The 20,595-nt window shown below is 43.6% G+C and overlaps 1 protein-coding gene across 3 annotated transcripts in view; it reads left to right on the top strand.

Annotated features, from left to right (window-relative positions):
* rassf4a (Ras association domain family member 4a) overlaps positions 1-20,595 on the top strand; it is a 298,691-nt gene that overhangs the window by 264,381 nt on the left and 13,715 nt on the right. For all 3 annotated transcript variants that reach the window (XM_070865382.1, XM_070865380.1, XM_070865381.1), the window contains 3 exons: positions 13,534-13,682; positions 15,837-15,946; positions 17,326-17,489. In XM_070865382.1, the coding sequence (XP_070721483.1) occupies positions 13,534-13,682; positions 15,837-15,946; positions 17,326-17,489 (423 nt within the window). The remainder of the gene's footprint in view (positions 1-13,533; positions 13,683-15,836; positions 15,947-17,325; positions 17,490-20,595) is intronic.

The following is a 20,595-nucleotide window of genomic DNA, read 5'->3' as shown; positions in this document are numbered from 1 at the left end:
AGACCTGTATCTTTCGTGTACAGAGTATCGTGATACACCTCATCGTGAGTTTCAAAGATCGTAGGCAACAGGTCCACTGAAATCAGCTGTTTCAACCTCATATCCTAGCACACAATTGGGCAGAAGAAACAAATAAGTTTCAGACAGCGCCGTAACCTACAGTTGTACTTTAATTTTCACCACTTTATTACACAAGTCCACATCGAAAATCTCTCTTACTTTAAAGTCACGAACCCCACCGATTTAAATATTTCTGTTTCAGAACTCCTTCCAGTAATGAGTGCCTGAATTAATCAGCTTAGTTCTGGCAAGATCTTGTTGTCTGTGCATTCCACGGTACAGGTTGAACCTCGCTTATCCGGAATCCTCAGGACCGGGCTTGTTCTGGATAAGGGATTTTTCTGGACAAGATGTGGTCACGTGAAATTGGATGGTACAGGTACCGAGCAAGTGGATATCGGAGCTGGCTGGCTTAGCGCTGGGAATGCGGCAGAGAGATCATAGAGGGGGCAGCGGATCGCGGGGTCAGGCCAGCGATTGCGGGAGTCGGCAGCGAGGAAGGACTTCAAATTTGTTCATGTCGGAGTTCTGCACATGCACCACCTGGTGACCGGGGATACTTCTGGACGAGGGGTGGTTCTGGATAAGGGAGTCCTGGATAAAGGAGGTTCAACTTGTACTTGTAATGAAATAAATACTCCAGATAAAAAGAAAGACAACAAATGTTGGAGATCAGAAATCAAACCAGACTTGTCGCAGGTCAATCAGCATCAGAACAAGAGGGATTTGTATTTATGGTGTAACCTTGCAATAGAATCCTGATCTTCTGTTAAGCGGTAATTCCTTTATGTTAACCTAATTTTCCCTTCCAGATGCTGTCTCAGCTGCCACGGATTCACAGTGTATTTTGTCGTCCCTTCCCTCAGCTTTCAATTTGCCAAATTCAATAAAAGGATAATACATTTTGGAAGTGTGGCTGACAGGAAGCACAGCATGTAAATGAGTCCTGCATCGGCCTTGGGAGCTTAAAAAGGAACAGGAGGGATGTGTACCTGCGAACAAGAATTGCAGATAGTATCCACCTGACTCTCTGAGGAGTGCTGTTGAGCAACAACAAAAGACTGCAGCTTCAAGTTTCCCCAAGAGCACTGTGCTGTTCTATTTATAGACGCCAAATGAAGAGGCAAGCTACACTGTTCAGTATTTACAATGTTGAGGCACTACAGATATGTGGAGGATGTGCAGACAGTGATGCAGTTGGGAAAAAAAATCAATTGCTTAAATTATTTTATATAATTTCTACTGTTATAGAAACATAGAAAATAGGTGCAGGAGTAGGCCATTCGGCTCTTCGAGCCTGCACCGCCATTCAATGAGTTCATGGCTGAACATGCAACTTCAGTACCCCATTCCTGCTTTCTCGCCATACCCCTTGATCCCCCTAGTAGTAAGGACTACATCTAACTCCTTTTTGAATAGATTTAGTGAATCAGCCTCAACAACTTTCTGTGGTAGAGAATTCCACAGGTTCACCACTCTCTGGGTGAAGAAGTTTCTCCTCATCTCGGTCCTAAATGGCTTACCCCTTATCCTTAGACTGTGACCCCTGGTTCTGGACTTCCCCAACATTGGGAACATTCTTCCTGCATCTAACCTGTCTAAACCCGTCAGAATTTTAAACGTTTCTATGAGATCCCCTCTCATTCTTCTGAACTCCAGTGAATACAAGCCCAGTTGATCCAGTCTTTCTTGATATGTCAGTCCCGCCATCCCGGGAATCAGTCTGGTGAACCTTCGCTGCACTCCCTCAATAGCAAGAATGTCCTTCCTCAAGTTAGGAGACCAAAACTGTACACAAAACTCCAGGTGTGGCCTCACCAAGGCCCTGTACAACTGTAGTAACACCTCCCTGCCCCTGTACTCAAATCCCTTCGCTATGAAGGCCAACATGCCATTTGCTTTCTTAACCGTCTGCTGTACCTGCATGCCAACATTCAATGACTGAAGTACCATGACACCCAGGTCTCGTTGCACCTCATCCTTTTCCTAATCTGTCACCATTCAGATAATAGTCTGTCTCTCTGTTTTTACCACCAAAGTGGATAACCTCACATTTATCCACATTATACTTCATCTGCCAGCATTTGCCCACTCACCTAACCTATCCAAGTCACTCTGCAGCCTCATAGCATCCTCCTCGCAGCTCACACTGCCACCCAACTTAGTGTCATCCGCAAATTTAGAGTTACTACATTTAATCCCCTCGTCTAAATCATTAATGTACAATGTAAACAGCTGGGGCCCCAGCACAGAACCTTGCGGTAGCCCCACTAGTCATTGCCTGCCATTCTGAAAAGTACCCATTTACTCCTACTCTTTGCTTCCTGTCTGACAACCAGTTCTCAATCCACGTCAGCACACTACCCCCAATCCCATGTGCTTTAACTTTGCACATTAATCTCTTGTGTGGGACCTTGTCGAAAGCCTTCTGAAAGTCCAAATACACCACATCAACTGGTTCTCCCTTGTCCACTCTACTGGAAACATCCTCAAAAAATTCCAGAAGATTTGTCAAGCATGATTTCCCTTTCACATATCCATGCTGACTTGGACCTATCATGTCACCTCTTTCCAAATGCGCTGCTATGACATCCTTAATAATTGATTCCATCATTTTACCCACTACCAATGTCAGGCTGACCGGTCTATAATTACCTGTTTTCTCTCTCCCTCCTTGTTTAAAAAGATATATGTTCTTATATCTAAGACAAATATATCTTTTAAATAGAAATAGTAAATACTCAAAGTACATTTATATTCAGCAGTTTGCAGTTCATTCAATTCATTAACTTTTTTTCTGTTATTAGAGTATCTGTTGGCTCCCCGACCCCCCTCCACCATCTCTTTTTTTTAACCCTACTTGCTTAGAATGGCCTTCTTCCGTGGTATGATACAATCTTTATTTACAGTTTACATGTATCAGCTTGGCTCAGTCGAAAGCACTCTTGTATCGGAGTCTGAATGCCTTGGGTTCAAGCCCCACTCTGGATACGAGCAGTCAATCCAGGCGGACACTTCAGTGCAGTATGGAGGGAGTGCTGCACAGTCAGAGATGCTGGCGTAGTGCCCATTTTCAGGTGCTACGTGGCCTACTGAGACCCTGGAAAGGCAGGCAGGAAGTGCATGGGTAAGGACAAAGGAGGTATCCTTTCCCCACTCCTGAAGTAGGCGTTAGACCCATTACTGGCATATGCAAAGGGCCTAATGCCTGCGTGAGATCCAGCACCACTGCGGGCTGCACTCTGGGAGGCCAACCCGACTAAACGCTTGCCAACCAAGAAGGTAAGTAACGGACCTGAAAGTGGAGCGAAGAGGAGTAGGAGTGCTCCTCTCAACTAGGGTTCCCAACCCTCCTGCAGTGGCCGGGATTCTCCCAAAGTGGCATATGGATCTCCAGGATGCTGCCTTTAGCAGCCCGGGAGATTTACATTTTGGTGCAATTGGGGGCGGGGAGGCCTGGAGTCTGGAATTGCAGCGGTGGGGGGGGCGCGGGGGGCTCTGAAATCAGGGGGCTTGTGAGTGGAGTGCAAAGAGGGAGACTGTGGGAATGGGGGATCTGGGGTAAGAGATGGGGAACAGGGTGTAGGGGAGAGATGGAGACTGGAGATTGGGGGGGGGCGGGGGTGGTCAGAGAAAAGATGGAGACTGGAGATTGCGGGAGTCTGGGGAGGGAGGGAGACAGGAATGGGGGGGGCGTCAGGGAAGAGATGGGGAATGGGGCTCAGGAAGAGATTGAGACTGGGGATTGTGGTGGTCGGGGGAAAGATGGAGACTGGGGATTGCGGGGGTCAGGGAAGAGATGGAGATGGGCATGGGGGGTCAGGGAAGAGATGGAGATGAGAATGGGGCTTGGGAGAGAGAGAGGGAGACTGGGAATGTGAACCGATTTCCCCTCTTCGCCTGCTCACAGGTGGCCTGGTTCTTGGAACGTCTCACACAACCGCTGCTGGTGCAAAACCATGAGCAACAATACTCAACTACTGGGGACCCAACCTTTATAAGGTAAATGCAGAGACATGGTCAGATCATCACGTGATCAAACGTCCAGGAAGAAAAGAGAAATGGGGAGTGTGGTACATGTAGATCACCGGTCTCTGAGCACGACTTCCCCAGGGCCTGGAGCTGTTGGGACATTTTGTGAAACACTTATTCTTCCCATTTCATCGCCTCCCTGCCTGAGATCAGGGACTCGCTGTGTGAGGAATATCGAGAATGAGACCCTGTGTTGCTAGTTCCAGGCCACCTCTTCCTTTTTAACTGAAGGGACAGGAATTGTGTTTTAACTACAGCACATGTGTTTAAGTAAACCGTTAGAATTTCGAAATCATGTTATTTAATCTAAAAGTTTGTAAACTTTCATATTGTGTTAGCAACAGCTTTAATGCAAAGAAATGTGACTTGAGTATGGCTCCAAATATTCGTCAGTTTTCCACTTTTTAAAAAAAATTCCCATTTCCTTCTTTCATGAGACTCTCACACTCCTACAAAGCCTCAGTTTTAAAATCCTCACCTTATTTTCAAATCCCTCCATGGCCTCACCCATCCCTGTCTCTGTAACCTCCTCGAGCCCTACAATCATTCAAGATCTCTGCGCTCTTCCAATTACGGCCTCTTACACATCCCCGATTAAGAACATAAGAAATAGGAGCAGGAGTAGGCCATTCGGGCCCTCGAGCCTACTCTGCCATTCAATAGGATCGTGGCTGATCTTCTACCTCAACTCCATTTTCCTGCATTATCCCCATATCCCTTGATGCCCTTAAAATCCAAAAATCTATCGATCTCTGTCTTGAATATACTCAGCGACTGAGCCTGGTGGAGAATTCCAAACATTCATCACCCTCTGAGTGAGACATTTCTCCTCATCTCAGTCCTTAATGGCCAACCCCTGATTCTGAGACTATGACCCCTGGCTCTAGACTCCTCAGCCAGGGGAGACATTCTCCCTGCATCTATCCTGTCAAGCCCTGTAAAAATGTTGTATGTTTCAATGATTATAGTTGCTCCACCACTGGCGGCCGTGCCTTCAGCTGCCTTGGCCCCAAGCTCTGGAACACTCTCTCTAAACCTCTCTGTCTCTCACCCTCGCTCCTCCTTTAAGATGCTCCTTAAAATCTAAATTTGTAACCAAACTTTTGGTCATCTGTCCTGATATCTCCTCTGTGGTTCGTAGTCAAAAATGCTTTAATTGATAGCGCTCTTGTTAAGCGCCTTGGGATGTTTTGCTACATTAAATGGGCTATATAAAAGAAAAAAATAGAATGACTTGGATTTATATAGCGCCTTTCATGACCACCGGATGTCTCAAAGCACTTTACAGCCAATGAAATACTTTTTGAAGTGTGGTCACTGTTGTAATGTATATAAATGTTAGCCTTACGCTAAACATCAGTAAGACAGATGTCTTCCACCAGCCTGTCCTTGCCGCACAGCACTGCCCCCCAGTCATCAAAATCCACGGTGTGGCCCGGGACAACGTGGACCACTTCCCATATCTCGGGAGCCTCCAATCAACAGGAGCAGGCATTGACGACGAGATCCAACACCGCCTCCAGTGCGCCAGTGGAGCCTTCGGCCACCTGAGGAAAAGAGTGTTTGAAGACCAGGCCCTCAAATCTATCACCAAGCTCGTGGTCTACAGGGCTGGAGTAATACCCGCCCTCCTGTATGGCTCAGAAACATGGACCATGTACAGTAGACACCTCAAGTCGTTGGAGAAATACAATCAACGATGTCTCTGCAAGATCCTACAAATCCCCTGGGAGGACAGACGCACCAACATTAGCGTCCTTGACCAGGCCAACATCCCCAGCATTGAAGCACTGACCACAATTGATCAGCTCCGCTGGGCAGGCCTCATTGATCGCATGCCAGACACGAGACTCCTAAAGCAAGCGCTCTACTCGGAACTCCTTCACAGCAAATGAGCCAAAGGTGGGCAACAGAAACGTTACAAGGACACCCTCAAAGCCTCCCTGATAAAGTGCAACATCCCCACTGACACCTGGATGTCTCTGGCCAAAGACCGCACTAAGTGGAGGAAGTGCATCCGAGAGGGTGCTGAGCACCTCGAGTCCCGTCGCCGAGAGCATGCAGAAATCAAGTGCAGGCTGCGGAAGGAGCGTGCGGCAAACCAGTCCCACCCACCCCTTCCCTCAACAGTCCCACCTGTGACAGGTTCTCGTATTGGACTATTCAGCCACCTAAGAACTCATGTTAAGAGTGGAAGCAAGTCTTCCTCGATTCCGAGGGACTGCCTATGATGATGATAAATGTTATGAATGTAAGTTGTTTGGGCTCCTGCTACTGCTCTAAAATCATGTGGCTGTGGTTGATGGGACAACAGATGACTAGAAGTGGAAGCTCTACTTGAACAGGCTTCTGTTTGCTGGCCTGCAGTCAGTGCCAAGTGTCACTCCGTTCACTCGGTGAAATCAACCACTGAAGGTTAATCATTGGGTAAATCCCACATAGTCTTTCATTTTGGTTGAATTTAATGTTTTTCATTTTTTTGTGTTTTAACAAAAGTGCCACAATTTAAATTAAATTAGAACTAGTTGTCTTAACCCATCAGGAAATTACAAATCTGCCAGAACTGGGAAACCAAGATGCAGATCTGATGGAAAGTGAAATGTTACAGGCATTATTCAGCTGCTGCCTCTTCCAGGTCTCTGTATGGCAGCGCAGCAATGTCTCACATTCTCCTTTAACCCCCTTCAGATTTAGCACGCCGATAGCAGCTGTTGCATTTCAACAAGAGTTTGGCTTTGAAATTTAACATAACATAAGAAATAGGACAGGAGTAGACCACCTGACCGTTCGAGCCTGCTCCGCCATTTAATAAGATCATGGCTGATCTGATCACAGACTCAGCTCCACTTCCCTGCTCACTTCCCATAACCCTTGACTCCCTTATCGCACAAAAATCGGTCTATCTCCGTCTTAAATATATTCAATGACCCAGCCTCCACAGCTCTCTGGGGCAGAGAATTACACAGAGTTACAACGCTCAGAGAAGAAATTCCTCCTCATCTCCCCAGTTTTAAATGGGCGGCCTCTTATTCTGAGACTATGCCCCCTAGTTTTAGTTTCCTCTATGAGTGGAAATATCCTCTCTGCATCCACTTTGTCGAGCCCCCTCATTATCTTATATATTTTGATAAGATCACCTCTCATTCTTCTGAACTCCAATGAGTAGAGGCCCAACCTACTCAACCTATCTTCATAAGTCAACCCCCTCATCTCCGGAATCAACCTAGTGAACCTTCTCTGAACAGCCTCCAATGCAAGTACAGTATATCCTTCCAGGTCTCTGTCAAATGATAAATGAGGTGTTAAAATGCATAAGCGTTCCTACCCCATTATATAAAAGGAACAATAGCGACAAATTCGGCTAGACCCACACATTCAGGTTCAGCAGTGAGCCCAGAATCACGTAAATATATAACTAGAGTCTCTCGGCTGGGCTTCTAATTTTATAATACGAAGAGCGCATATTAAATTAGAAATGCATTTAATTGTAAAGGTAGTGAAACACTAGTATAACGCATATAAACCCAGTAGCTGTGAAACGCTTGCAAGTCAAATGAAAAGCTCAGTCCATTTGGACCTATCAGTTACTTGCATAGATTTACTTATCACTTCACTATTTGTTTTCATCACACCTTTTGTGATCAATGATTCCGCTTGTGTGTAAGAGATCAATTAGCATTTTTCTATACAGGCTCAACGTTCCTGTCTAATTGCCAATTTTTCCTGAAACGGAAAGGTTTTCAGGTAATTGCTTCCGACCCATCACAGATTTGTAAAGTAACGGTGTCATTTATCCATTCTAAACAGAGCTGCCCATCTTAGTAAGTCTTCCTGACAGACAATATCACATTCACCTACAACATGGATATAAATAAACCTGCTCCATTTATTCAGAGAATACGTGCATTTTGAAGGAGGACTTACCTTTATGAGAGATGATAAGTCCTGCTACACTCTGGGATGCCTGCCGTTTAATGTGGTTGATTCTTATGAAAATAATTGTCAGAATAACAGATGCTAAAGAATCACAGAACTCTGATTGAATTTCTGTAACACCCCTTCACAGAGCGACAAACCATAGTGGGAGCTGCCTCCCATACATTTCAGCAAAGGTCTCTGATACCATGGCAGCAGCCAGCAGATGTAGCCGAGCTATGACCGCAGAAGACTTACAGTAAAGTGTAGTTGGCAAAGCCTGGAGTGGACTTTGTACTCCTTCGGCAAATAAATGCTTCAAGGGTTCTTCTGAGGCTTGGAAGATTTATACAGTGAGCAGCTGAACCATTTCGACTTGAAAGGACCTCCGTACGTGCTGAGTTAAACTGGGCCCAACCAGCATGCATTAAAGGTGCTACATTTGGCTGTAACACACCTGGCTCAGGGAGGAAAACAGCCAGAGTTTCCCACTCCTGACTGCTATCAAGTGACCTGTGCTCACGGGTGTTATCAAAGCACTGACCACACTCGATCAGCTCCGCTGGGCAGGCCACATAGTTCGCATGCCAGACAAGAGAATCCCAAAGCAAGCGCTCTACTCGGAACTCCTTCACGGCAAACGAGCCAAAGGTGGGCAGCGGAAATGTTACAAAGACACCCTCAAAGCCTCCCTGATTAAGTGCAACATCCCCACCGACACCTGGGAGTCCCTGGCCAAAGACCGCCCTAAGTGGAGCAAGCGCATCCGGGAGGGCGCTGAGCACCTCGAGTCATCGCCAAGAGCAGGCAGAAATCAGTGCAGGCAGTGGAAGGAGCATGCAGCAAACCTGTCCCACCCTCCCTTACCCTCAACGACTATCTGTCCCACCTGTGACAGAGACTGTGGTTCTCGTATTGGACTGTACAATCACCTAAGAACTCATGTTAAGAGTGGAAGCACATTTCCTCGATTCCGAGGGACTGCCTATGATGATGATATGTGAGGACAGTATCAGGCTTTGCTGTAATGAGTCCTGTCATAAACTGGTTGAATGATCTTCACTGTCAAAGCTCACATGCGTATATTGGCTACTTGGGCAATGACCAGAAGCTCTAAAATATTTCCATCAGGAATTCAGCAACTCCGAGAGATAGAGGGAGGAGAAAGAAACGATCAAGATAAAATTCCTTGTGCATTTCTGTGTTTGATGGATTTCATCATCAATGCTCAAAAATTAAAGTATTTTAATTAAGATGGGTACTTTGAAACTGTATCTAAGAGAGTTTATTTTAAAGTTCTCACCCTTGTTTTCAAATCCCTCTATGGCCTTGCCCCTCCCTATCTCTGTAATATCCCCCAGCCCTACAGCCCTCAGAAATACCTGCGCTCCTCCAATTCTGGCCTCTTGTGCATGCCCGGACATTATATTATGTTGAAGAAGCTATAAAAATACAAGTTGTTGATGTTTATGCTATCTTATTCATGCTCTGAGGTTGCCATTTCTGTATTACAAAACAACAGCAGTCTATCGAGAATTCTGTTAATCTTGGCTAAATTTATTAAAACAAAGTCAGTGCTAATCCATCGATTCCTGTATTTTTTCATCTTGCTTTCTGAAGACCTGCTTCTGTCACGTGCTTTCACACAGTAAAACCCTACCACATACAGTCAGACACAAGCTCTATCGTAGTTTTGGCAAGATTGGCTAGGACTTAATGTACAGATTAAAATATTAAATTGTATGAAGAAATATTAAGTGATTCTGTCAAACATGCTTAATAAACAATACATTCACAATTTGGGATAATAAAATACTGTATTTGTAGAATTATATTTCCAGAGTCACCTCTTCACCCACCTCAAGGTGATTTGTAAAATATGCCATAATAACTTTATTGATATATTTGCACAGAACTTCCTTAAATAGTTTAAAATGTATTTAATTAAAAACAAGGGGAAAACAAAAATCCTGAGATTTGACAAAATATGAATCCTGACATACTGCTTGGTGAGGTGTTAAACTTGAACATCTAATATTTTAGTAACTTGAGATTTTTGTTCTGAATTTGAGAGGTTTACTTGCCAATTAATACCGAAAGCAAAAACGAAGAGATACGTTTTTGTCTTTCATGCTCCTGATGCAGAGTTCCATGTGCTAGGAGTGCATACTGAGAATTGAAAGACACGGACTCCATTATATTCCACCCATTCATTTTTAAATTGTGGGGTTGTGGGGTGCGGGGAGTCACACCTCTGAATCCCTGAAATGCGCTCCTGCTGAGCTAACTAACCAGGACCCCAAACAATTAATGTCTCTGTGGCAGTCTTTTCATACCATTATTTCCAGACAAAAGGAATCCGTTCTGATCCCAGATATTTTCAGCTCTGTTCCCCGTCACTGATTTCTTTTTCAAACTTCAGACAGGATTCAGTGTTTCAGTGTGACAGCAGAAACTATTCTAAAGTTAATGCTGTGATTTCACTCGACAGGATTTGGATGCAGGCTTCAGCAGCTTTCATCTGCTGTTCTTGCACCTTGAATACAACCAGCCCTTTAATAAGAACATAAGAAATAGGAACAGGAGTAGGTCATATGGCCCCTCGAGCCTGCTCCGCCATTCAATAAGATCATGGCTGATCTGATCATGGACTCAGCTCCACTTCCCTGCCCGCTCCCCATAACCCCTTATCCCCTAATCTGGGCACTCAGTCAATCCACGTGAGTCAATTTAGCCGAGCTGCCCCTGTGTTTTGCCTGGGTGGAGCTTTGCGTGTATAATGAATGTTTGCTTCACGAAGGTGGAAAATACTGCACGTGTCAAACAGTCTAAGTGAATGGATGGGTCAATGTCCAACTGTGGAATTAATTAACTTCTATCTCTATTGTTTATGAAAGATACAGTGGTTTAATTACTGCAAAACGCACGGTAACTGCTTGTAAGTAGATAGGTGCAAGAGATATATTTAAATATACAAAAGCAAAATACTGCGGATGTTGGAATCTGAAATAAAAACAGAAAATGCTGGAAATCTCAACGGGTCAGGCAGCATCTGTGGAGAAACAGAGTTAACGTTTCGGGTCGATGACCCTTTGTCAGAACTGGCAAATGTTTGAAATGAACAGATTCTTCAGGAGCGCTGAAAGGGGGAGGGGAGGAAAGAACAAAAGGGAAGGTCTGTGATAAGGTGGAAGACAGGAGAGATTTGAGAGACAAAAGAACTGATGGCTCGACTTGAGATGGTAATGGCACAATTTAGAAAAAGATTAGTCTAGATAGGGCGTGAATGGCGGAATAATGACCAACTGCCATGGGAAACAGAAAAATGACATAAAATCGAGAGGGGGGGGGGGGGTTAAAATAAGGGAGGAAAGTGAGCAAAATAGGGGCAGAGGTCCTTAACCATGTGTGCCCCAGTTTACCTGTAAGCGAAGAGGTTCCCAGGGTGTATCAGGAGCTGATGCTGTGAAGTGCTTCGATCTATTGCTGGGTGCGCTGAAGGTCCTTTGTGCCCAAGTGTGAGCAGCCACCAGCACAAGCACAGATGGAACACACAGAGCTGTAGGAGCTCCTGTGGTCGCTGAGTCAGAAGGATCGGCACTGTAGCTCGTTCTTACAATTCTGGCTTCTTCCAGCATGTCAAGACCGCAAACCTAGTGGCTGCAATTCCTCTCTGAAAACTATGTGAAACGAAGCATTTAAAAGAGAGCCCAGTTTGATTCGGAGTTCCAATTTACGTCACATGTTATCGGCACACAATGCCACAAACTCAGGAGAAATAGTGTAAAAAATATATTTTACATAGCCCAAAACGATCTGAATTTTCAAACAAAATTAATTTTGCTGTATTTTTGGCATAGGAGTTGCATCTAAATTCATGGTAGATTTAAATGTGTGCATATAGCAATAGTTAATCGACAGTGAATACATCCCAATTTACACCACTACAGCTCCTCATCTCTGCCAGCATTAATCTTGATATAAATCCTCATTTTGCATTGTTATTTCACTGTATTCAGGTTTATGAAAAGACAAAGGGCCATCTGACTCAATAGCAGTGGGCGAGAGGAATATTTAAAAAAAAGGACATTATTTGTATTCAACCTCTCCAATGACTGTGCCAACACAGGCTTGGACTGCCGCAGAGAACATGATACCAGTTCCGTAACAGTTGCAAACTAAACGTGTGTGGGAAAAGGTTGTAGTGCAAAAGGTTACTTCTCCTTTCATCCCGTTGCCCCAATTATGCTGTGCCACCCACACATCCATTCCACCCACATCCATTATCGCCTGTGTGGGAAACAAGTGCAGAGCTACGTGTCAGCTTGGATCAGTTGGTAGCACTCTCGCGTCTGAGTCAGACGATTCTGGGTTCGAGTTGCACAACAGGACATAATTAAAGCTGGTAATTTGGTGCACTTCAGCTGCATTGTTGGAATTACCATCATTTGGATGAAAAGTCAAATCAAGTTGAGATGGATGTTAAACAAGTATTCAAAGAAAAGCAGGGAGTCCTCCCAGTGTCCTGGGTAACAATTATCCCTCAACCAGCACCACTGAAATAGATTAACTGGCCATTGCTTGCTCTGTTCAAAAATGCACCTGCCACAGTCACTGTTATAGCAGCAGTGACTCCATTTCAAATATAATTGAATGTATGTATAATATTTTGAACCATGATCAGGTGCTTTATAAATATGCATTATTTCCCCAACTGTCAGAAGCCAGGGAAATTACTTAACGCAAAGCAATAGAGCAGTAATATACCTGACCAGGCCAAATTCTGCACTTTTACTCAGATACATCCTTCAACTCAGAATGAAATGGTTCCAATAAACACTGCTGCTCAGAATCCCCTTAAGTATATGTGGTGTACCACTGTCAAATACCATGCATTTCTGTGTATAATACGCATTTTATTCCCACAGAAATATGTGTGGGGGAGGGTGCTTACACAAATACTAAAACTAAAATAATTTGCCATTCGTTACTTTTAACTTTGGTGATTCTGACCTCAACTCATTCTAACCTTCTCATTGACTGAGGAAAGCAAGGATTCCTCTAAGTCAGCAACAGTTGCTGAACACCGCGTGTTCACCTGTATTTGTTTTCCATGGAATGCTTTCGAGCGGTGTTCCCGCTAAGCTGCACGGCCACGTGGTCACCTGACAGATCCTGTGCAGGTTGCTCACTGGCTTTCCTATTGTAGATACCTTTGCAGGCGCAACGCATCGGGGAGGCAGGCCACACACGAGGCAGTGCAGCTAACAGGGGACATTGCTCTCTGCTTCATGTTCTTTTTTTGCAACCACTCCACAGTTGCACATGCACTTCATTCACCTTGAACTCTGGTCCAGCAACTCTTGCGCCAAGGACCTAAAAGCAATCTACTGTATGGCAACTCTTGCAAGGACAAATGGCCAAATAAAACCGTAGCCTGTGGGTTTTCAAATAGCCTATTGTCATTTTTCAGGGTGGCAGATCATATCTCAGTTTTCTGATTACAAATTTTTGTCTTTGCTTTAGGATGAAGCAGAGCTGATCATTGAGGGCCTTCTGAACATATCCTGGGGGCTAAGACGGCCAATAAGACTTCAGATGCACGATGATAATGAGCGTATATATTTCTCAGGCTCCAAGCTGCTACGATTAGGACAGCAGACCTCCTTGTACAAGTGAGCCATAAAAAGGAGTTATATTTGAATGAAATTGATATTGCAGCCAACAATAAATTATGTTGCGCACAAAGGCTTAGAACAGTTTGGACATAAAGGGTGTAATCCTTTGGCAGGGTGGGATTTCTGCTGCACTGATCCTGGTCTTGTGTAAGTCCGGCATGCTCCTTCCAGGATTCCCACCATCAGGGAGCTTGCCATGGGGAGGTTGGGAAACCACTGCTTCTGCAGACACCAGAAGCTCCGAGCTTGGTCAGCTGTCTCCAGGGCAACCGTAAGAAGAAAGAAGTATTTTTTTTAACAAAAAGTTCAAGACTCCCATGCAGAGGAAATGGATTTGGCTGTCCTATAAATCTATTACAGCCCCTGGGAGGGGAGCCTTTAAATGTTAAATCCCCCACCACAAGCCATAACAATACGGGTCACCAGAATTGCAGCAGAGTTCCTAACACTGGTAGGCCTTTAATGGTGGGAAATATATCATATAACGTTTTCCCATTATTATCGTGGCATTCAAATATGCCCACCCATAATGTCAGAAAGAAGTATTCCACACCTGCCATGACATCCAGTGGATAATTCCAGAAATGACAGCCAGCCACATGAGACTTAATAGTTTCCAGCGCAATTTTCTGGATGATGCCTACTGGAAACCAGTGTGAATCCTGAGGAAAACCTCGCCTTAATTGTAATTGTTACAATTCAAACAAGGCATGCCGCTGTCCAAAGTTCCATGATGTGACCGAGTCTGTATGCTAGACATTAAACTTTTATTAACCTTATCTTTCTATAAGCAAAGTATAACGTATGCACCTGCAAGTATGCTCACAGGCTGGTAGAGCCCGTTGAGTTGTGAGTGGCTTAGCCATTCACGTGATGTTCACAAGACTCAATAAAACCCCAGCCAGTTGGGTTCAGGGGGTCCATGATGAGGTATGCAGTTGTGAACCTGGTGGATGAACTGGTAGTGTGTAGTGTGATTGTTAAACCTTTGCTAATAAACTAACTAGTTCTTAATAGCAATGTGTTGCTATGAATTCTTAAGCAAACAACCCATGAAGCAAATATATTACACAAAGCTTTTCAGAAAACCTCCTCTTTGCATCAAATTTATTAATGAATTGTTGGGCTATATACAACCCACAGACTCTTTCTGTGGTCTGATATTAGGGGATGGAGGGTGGTATTGTGTTGGTTTTATTTCCATTGTGTGGGGAAGTAGCGATCAGCTTTATGGGTTTATTTTTGGTTTCATTTCCATAATGTTTAACTGCACTCAAGAGCAGTTCCCAGTATTAAATGCTGAAACAATCGCTCACAGGCACAGAATTGCTAATGGCTGCAATCCTCTGTATCTTGACATCACTGTAAACTGCTTCTTTCCTGGGTTCAGTCATGCAAAATTGATCGCTGCCATTTGGAGCTTTTTCAATGGGGGTAGTTTAAAATCTGAGATGAATTTCTCGGCCCAGGTCTCTGATCTGTTTGCACATGCCGTGCATTTTTTGGTATGTTTCTGGCAAGAGCAGGAGGCTCCACCTAAAACAGTCGGAAGCAATGAAATGTTATGACATTTACCTAACACCCCCTGTGTCATGTTCCTGGGGTCCACTGGGTGGATGCCTTCCCTGAAGAAGGTTCATCAGGAAGGTCAGGGGCATCAAGCCTTTTTCCTTTGGAATGAGATTTGTTGCGCACAGTTTGAAAATACTCTAAGATATCCTTTGACAGAAACAGCAACGTAAAAACATTAATCCATTTCACTTAATCGGGATTTCAAGTATTTCAGTCTCACTCTTGCTGATTTTAAATCTCACTCCAAACGTTTCTCCCCGATGCATTGGAAACTCTCTTCAGAAACCAAATAGCAACAGGAATAATTACAACTGTTCAGCTATTCATGGATGTGAAAGAAATGGCTTTATTGTATCCATTGTTATTTAACAAAAGTATTTCACTCCCAATTCTTTTTAAAGAAAATCTTTGCTTATCAGTATTGTCAGAGACGAGTTTTCTGCAAATTATAACATGACTATGATTCTATGACATGCAGTAATCCATATCACATCTTCAGTTATGTTACTTGATTCATAACTTTATTTAAATGGGCGGCTGAATCTCTGCTCTAAGCTTTTTAATATTAACCTTTTATAGAAACGGAACGACATCACAGACCTCGTCAAATACCAGCTCATCCGAAGCCAAAAATGAATCGACCACTAAGGATGACTTTCCGCACAGCATAAACACCAGCAGCACTGCGGGTAAGCAAAGTTAGTGAATGGGCAATAATGCAAAAGGTATTCAGGAATTTTTATAGTAAGACTGTGAGATACATACTAGTTTTTGTTGTGAGGTGGAATCTGCTGCTATGACAGCACCTCAAAACTCTGCAATCACTGTTTCCAGTTCAAATTAATTGTTTTGCAGGAAAATAGATTTAGCACAGAAATTGCAGATGCTGTTAGAAAATGGAGCCATTCCCAATTTAATTGCAAATGTTTCCCTCGAGGAATTTACAGCTAAAAGAGTTAACAGTGGATGTCTGTACTGAAATCCCGATTAAGTGAAATTGATTAGTGTTTTTATGCTGCTTTTTCTGTCAAAAGACATGTTCAGTTCTACAGTTAAACATCCCGTTGGAACAATACTGGATGTAACAATGTACAATCAAGACATAATTACATTGTTGGAACCAGTTGGTGAAGGATAATGTTGAGTATGTTGTTACTATCAGAACTAAATTTGTGAGCAGTTTAACAGAGAATCATACAGCGCAGGAGGGGGCCATTCTGCCCATTATGCCTGTGCCAGCTCTTTGAAAGAGCTATCCAATTAGTCCCACTCCCCCTGCCCTCTGTTCACTACTGGGATCTGCTGTTGTACTGCTCATCCTGTTCTCACAGATGCACATATATTCATTATGTAGTAATGAAATGTACATGCCTCAGAATTCAGGTGGGGACTGATATTAAACTAGCTTTATATTCAGCAAATGGCTGTGGAAATTATTCTTGTTTTTTTTCAGTGCTTTATTTCAACACCATCAAAAATGCTTTAGTTCTGATTTTTTAATCTTCTAAGAAAGAAATAACGTTCATTCATTACCCCAGGACGACCCAAAGTGCTTTACAGCCAATAAAGTCCTTTTGAAGTGTAGTCGCTGTTGTAATGTAGGAAACGCAGCAGCCAATTTGCACACAGCAAGCTCCCACAAACACCAATGAGATAATGACGAGACAAACTGTTGTTGTTAGTGATGTTGATTGAGGCATAAATATTGGCCAGCACATCGGGGAAAATTCCCTTGCTCCTCTTCAAACAGTGCCGTGGAAGCTGTTACATCCAACTGAGAGAGCAGACGGGGCCTCGGTATAATGTCTCATCTCAAAGACGGCACCTCCAACAATGCAACACTCCCTCAATATTGCACGGAAATGTACATCTCGATCATGTGCTCAAGTCTCTGGAGTGGGACTTTAAGCTACGACCTTCGAACCAAGAGGCGAGAGAGTGCTATCACTGATCCTACGCTGACACCTTTTGTATGGCATATTTTCTCATTCCTTCCCAAAATCATAGAGCTGTGGCTCTGTCCTCTCCCTTCTGTATTAGCTACTATCTAGTCTTTGTTTTTATACAGAGTCTGAGACCAACAATTCAGAAGATGAAGTTCCACAGCTCATGCGAACAAAAAGTGACGCCAGCTCTTTGATACAGCGCAGAACAAAATATCGCACGTCCGGTGAAAATCAGCGTATAAAGCGGCACAGGTTCTCTATCAATGGGCACTTTTACAATCACAAGGTACATTTACAAAAACAACTTGTATTTATATAGTGCCTTTAACATAGTGAAATGTCCCAAGGCGCCTCACAGGAATATTATGAGATATAGATTTGACACCGAATCGCATAAGAAAAAATTAGCGCAGCTGACCAAAAGCTTGATCAAAGAGGTAGGTTTTAAGGAGCGTCTTGTAGGAGGATAGAGAGGTGGAGAGGCTTAGGCAGGGAGTTCCAGAGCTTGGGGCCTAGGCAACAGAAGGCACGGCCACCGATGGTTGAGCGATTATAATCAGGGATGCTCAGGAGGGCAGAATTAGAGGAACGCAGATATTTCGGGGGGGTGGGGGATGGTGGTTTGTGGGGCTTCAGGGAGATTACAGATAGGGAGGGGCGAGGCCATGGAAGGATTTGAAAATAAGGATGAGAATTTTGAAATTTACGAAACGAAAATCTTTCAAATCGGTTAACTTGGTGACCAAGTAACTTTGATGCCAACTGTGAATGATTAAAGACTGCTTCTTCACTGTGTCAGCTTGGCTCAGCTGTGGCAATCTGTCTCCGAGTCAGAAGATTGAGTGTTCTTGGCCCACTCCAGGAGCTGAGCACATAAACTATGCTGACTCTCCCGTGCAGTACTGAGGGGGTGTTCCACTGTCAGAGGTGCTGTCCTTTGGATCTGTCATTAAATCAAGGCACTGAAAGTCTGTTCAGGTGATTATTAAAAACACCATAGCTCTGTTTGAAGAACAGGAATATTTCCCTCAATCAATACCATCAAAACAGATTCATGTGTTTGTGGGATCTTGCCGAATGTAAAATTACTGTTGCTTTTGCTGACATAATGCATTTCAAAAGTAACTCATTTTATGTGAAGCACTTTGAGGTGCATTAAGGCACTATATAAATCAAAATCTTTTTTTCCTTTAATTTCAAGTGAACTGCTCTGGCATCATACCATAATAGCACAAACATATATGAGACAAGAAAGTGTAAACGGTAACATAGGTACTCAAATTTCCTAGAGATATAATCAGAGTACTGGTTAAGAATTTTATCTTGATTCTAGAAGCAGCTATACAGTATTTGTTATGTTCAGAATAAATCCACAGGACTGTATTGTAAGCTCAAACTGTTGTGACCTTGGTCTCTTTATTCAGACTCCAGAGTGAGGAAACAACATGGTGAATCACCTTTTATACCTGCTTGCTCCAGGGTGCACAGGTGACCTTTAGGTCTCCCACAGGTGTGCCCCCTAGTGGCAAGTCTTACATTTTGGTAAGGTTTACATACATACATAACAGTACTAATAAAGTTCCATACCTTTACAGAAAAATTGACAATATAACTGGCAGGTGCCCAAACACATGGTACCACAGAGTGAGCAGTATGTAATTCTCCATGTGCTCAGCTCCCAAGCTGTGTCACTGTGAGGAGACAGCATGCAGAGGGAAAATACATCACCACAAGGGGGAGTGAAAATGAGTGGGTGAATCATCACTGCTTCTCTCTCGCAAACCTCCCAATAGGTCGCTTGGATCAACATTGGCAGAGACCTCAAAGCAGACTGTCCATCCCCTCTCTTGCTTGCAGTTCATGTGTGACGTGGGGAGATTTCGGGAATAGAGGAAGGAAGGAAATTTAAAAAAACTTGTAGTTTTGCAAGAGGTATCTCTTTCTAATGTGTGAAAAGTGCCTGAGCTCCAGGCTATGCCACATCATGTCCTCTGTAACCTGTCTTTCTCAGTTATATTGCACCATCAAGCATCCCCCTGGAAGGAAGAATGTTGTAAAGTTGATATTTCATCTCTGGAGTGCAGAAGTTCCTAATTAATGCTACTCCTGGCCCCACAAAAATTGCTAAACAAATAATGTACTTGCACCTTTATTGGAGCGGCTCACATGGATTCGATTACGGATTGCTAGTTAGGCAACTCTACATCTAGTATTACTGGACAGTCTGCACAGCATATTGGTACTTCAAACATTGCATTGTGGTCCTATTGACATCATAGGATCCCGATTTCCATTATATAAAAAGGCTCCCACCGATTACCGGTAAGGGCCTTAGCCACCTATCTGGAGGTCCCAATCAAAATGGCAGTGGGCAAACGGACAATGGGAACAGGGTGACAAGTTCTGTACTCCAATTCTGAGCCTGCTGCTGCCCCACTCGCATCTAAAACCAGGGATGAAATAGTGGTTGAGAAATGGTCAACGGCCCAAGACTATCCACAACCATGGGAAACAGTTGAAGCAGTCATGTTCAAATATAATTTTCGCTGGCTCACATTATTGTTGTACAGTTCTTGCACTGTAACTGTAAGGGAAGAAAGACTGCCATCTGCAGGCTTTATCAGGTGAAAAACTTTTGCTGCTTGTATTAGTTTGCATTATTTGTTATTAAGAAAAAAATAAAAACTTTGCATTTATAAAATGCCAATCACAACCTTAGGGCATCCGAAGGAATTTCACAGCCAATTAAACTTTTCAAATGTAATCACTGTTGTAATCGAGGAAAACACATAATAGTCAATTGTCACACAGCCAGATCCTACAAACAGCAATGAGATAAATGGCTAGATAATCTGTTTTGGTTATATTGATTGAGGGATACCGGTTGGCTAGGACACCGGGAAAGCTGCCCTTGCTCTCCTTCCAATCGCTCTTTCCCTTGGCTTAACGTCTCATCCGAAAGATAGCACTTCCGACAGTGAAGCATTCCCTCCATATTGTACTGAAGTGTCAACCGAGATTATGTGCTCGGGTCTCCCCAGTGCGGCTTGAACCCATGAACTTCTGACACAGAGGTGGAAATGCTACCACTGAGCCAAGGCTGACATTTATTAGCCTAATAATAGTTCTGCATTCAGCAAGATTTAATGCATTAAAGCAGGCATTTAGAAAAACTTTTACACTAAATTTCCAAATAACAAAGTAACTTATTAGTTTGCAGTAGCTATTAGTGCCCATTCCTGTATATCCCGTTCTTCAGCTTGCCTATTTCCATGTGATGAGTTCTTAGGCATACTAATTTCTCTACCCAGCCCCTTGTTGTGGCTATTCCTTTATCTTCCTACAAGTCTCGGACCAGGAGGCATCTCTCAGTCCCCCTAGTGAGCCTTAAC

The sequence above is a fragment of the Pristiophorus japonicus genome, chromosome 22, assembly GCF_044704955.1.
Source record: "Pristiophorus japonicus isolate sPriJap1 chromosome 22, sPriJap1.hap1, whole genome shotgun sequence".
NCBI classification, from domain to species: Eukaryota; Metazoa; Chordata; class Chondrichthyes; family Pristiophoridae; genus Pristiophorus; species Pristiophorus japonicus.
Note: the sequence above shows the minus strand (reverse complement) of the source record. Positions and strands in the feature narration are given on the sequence as shown.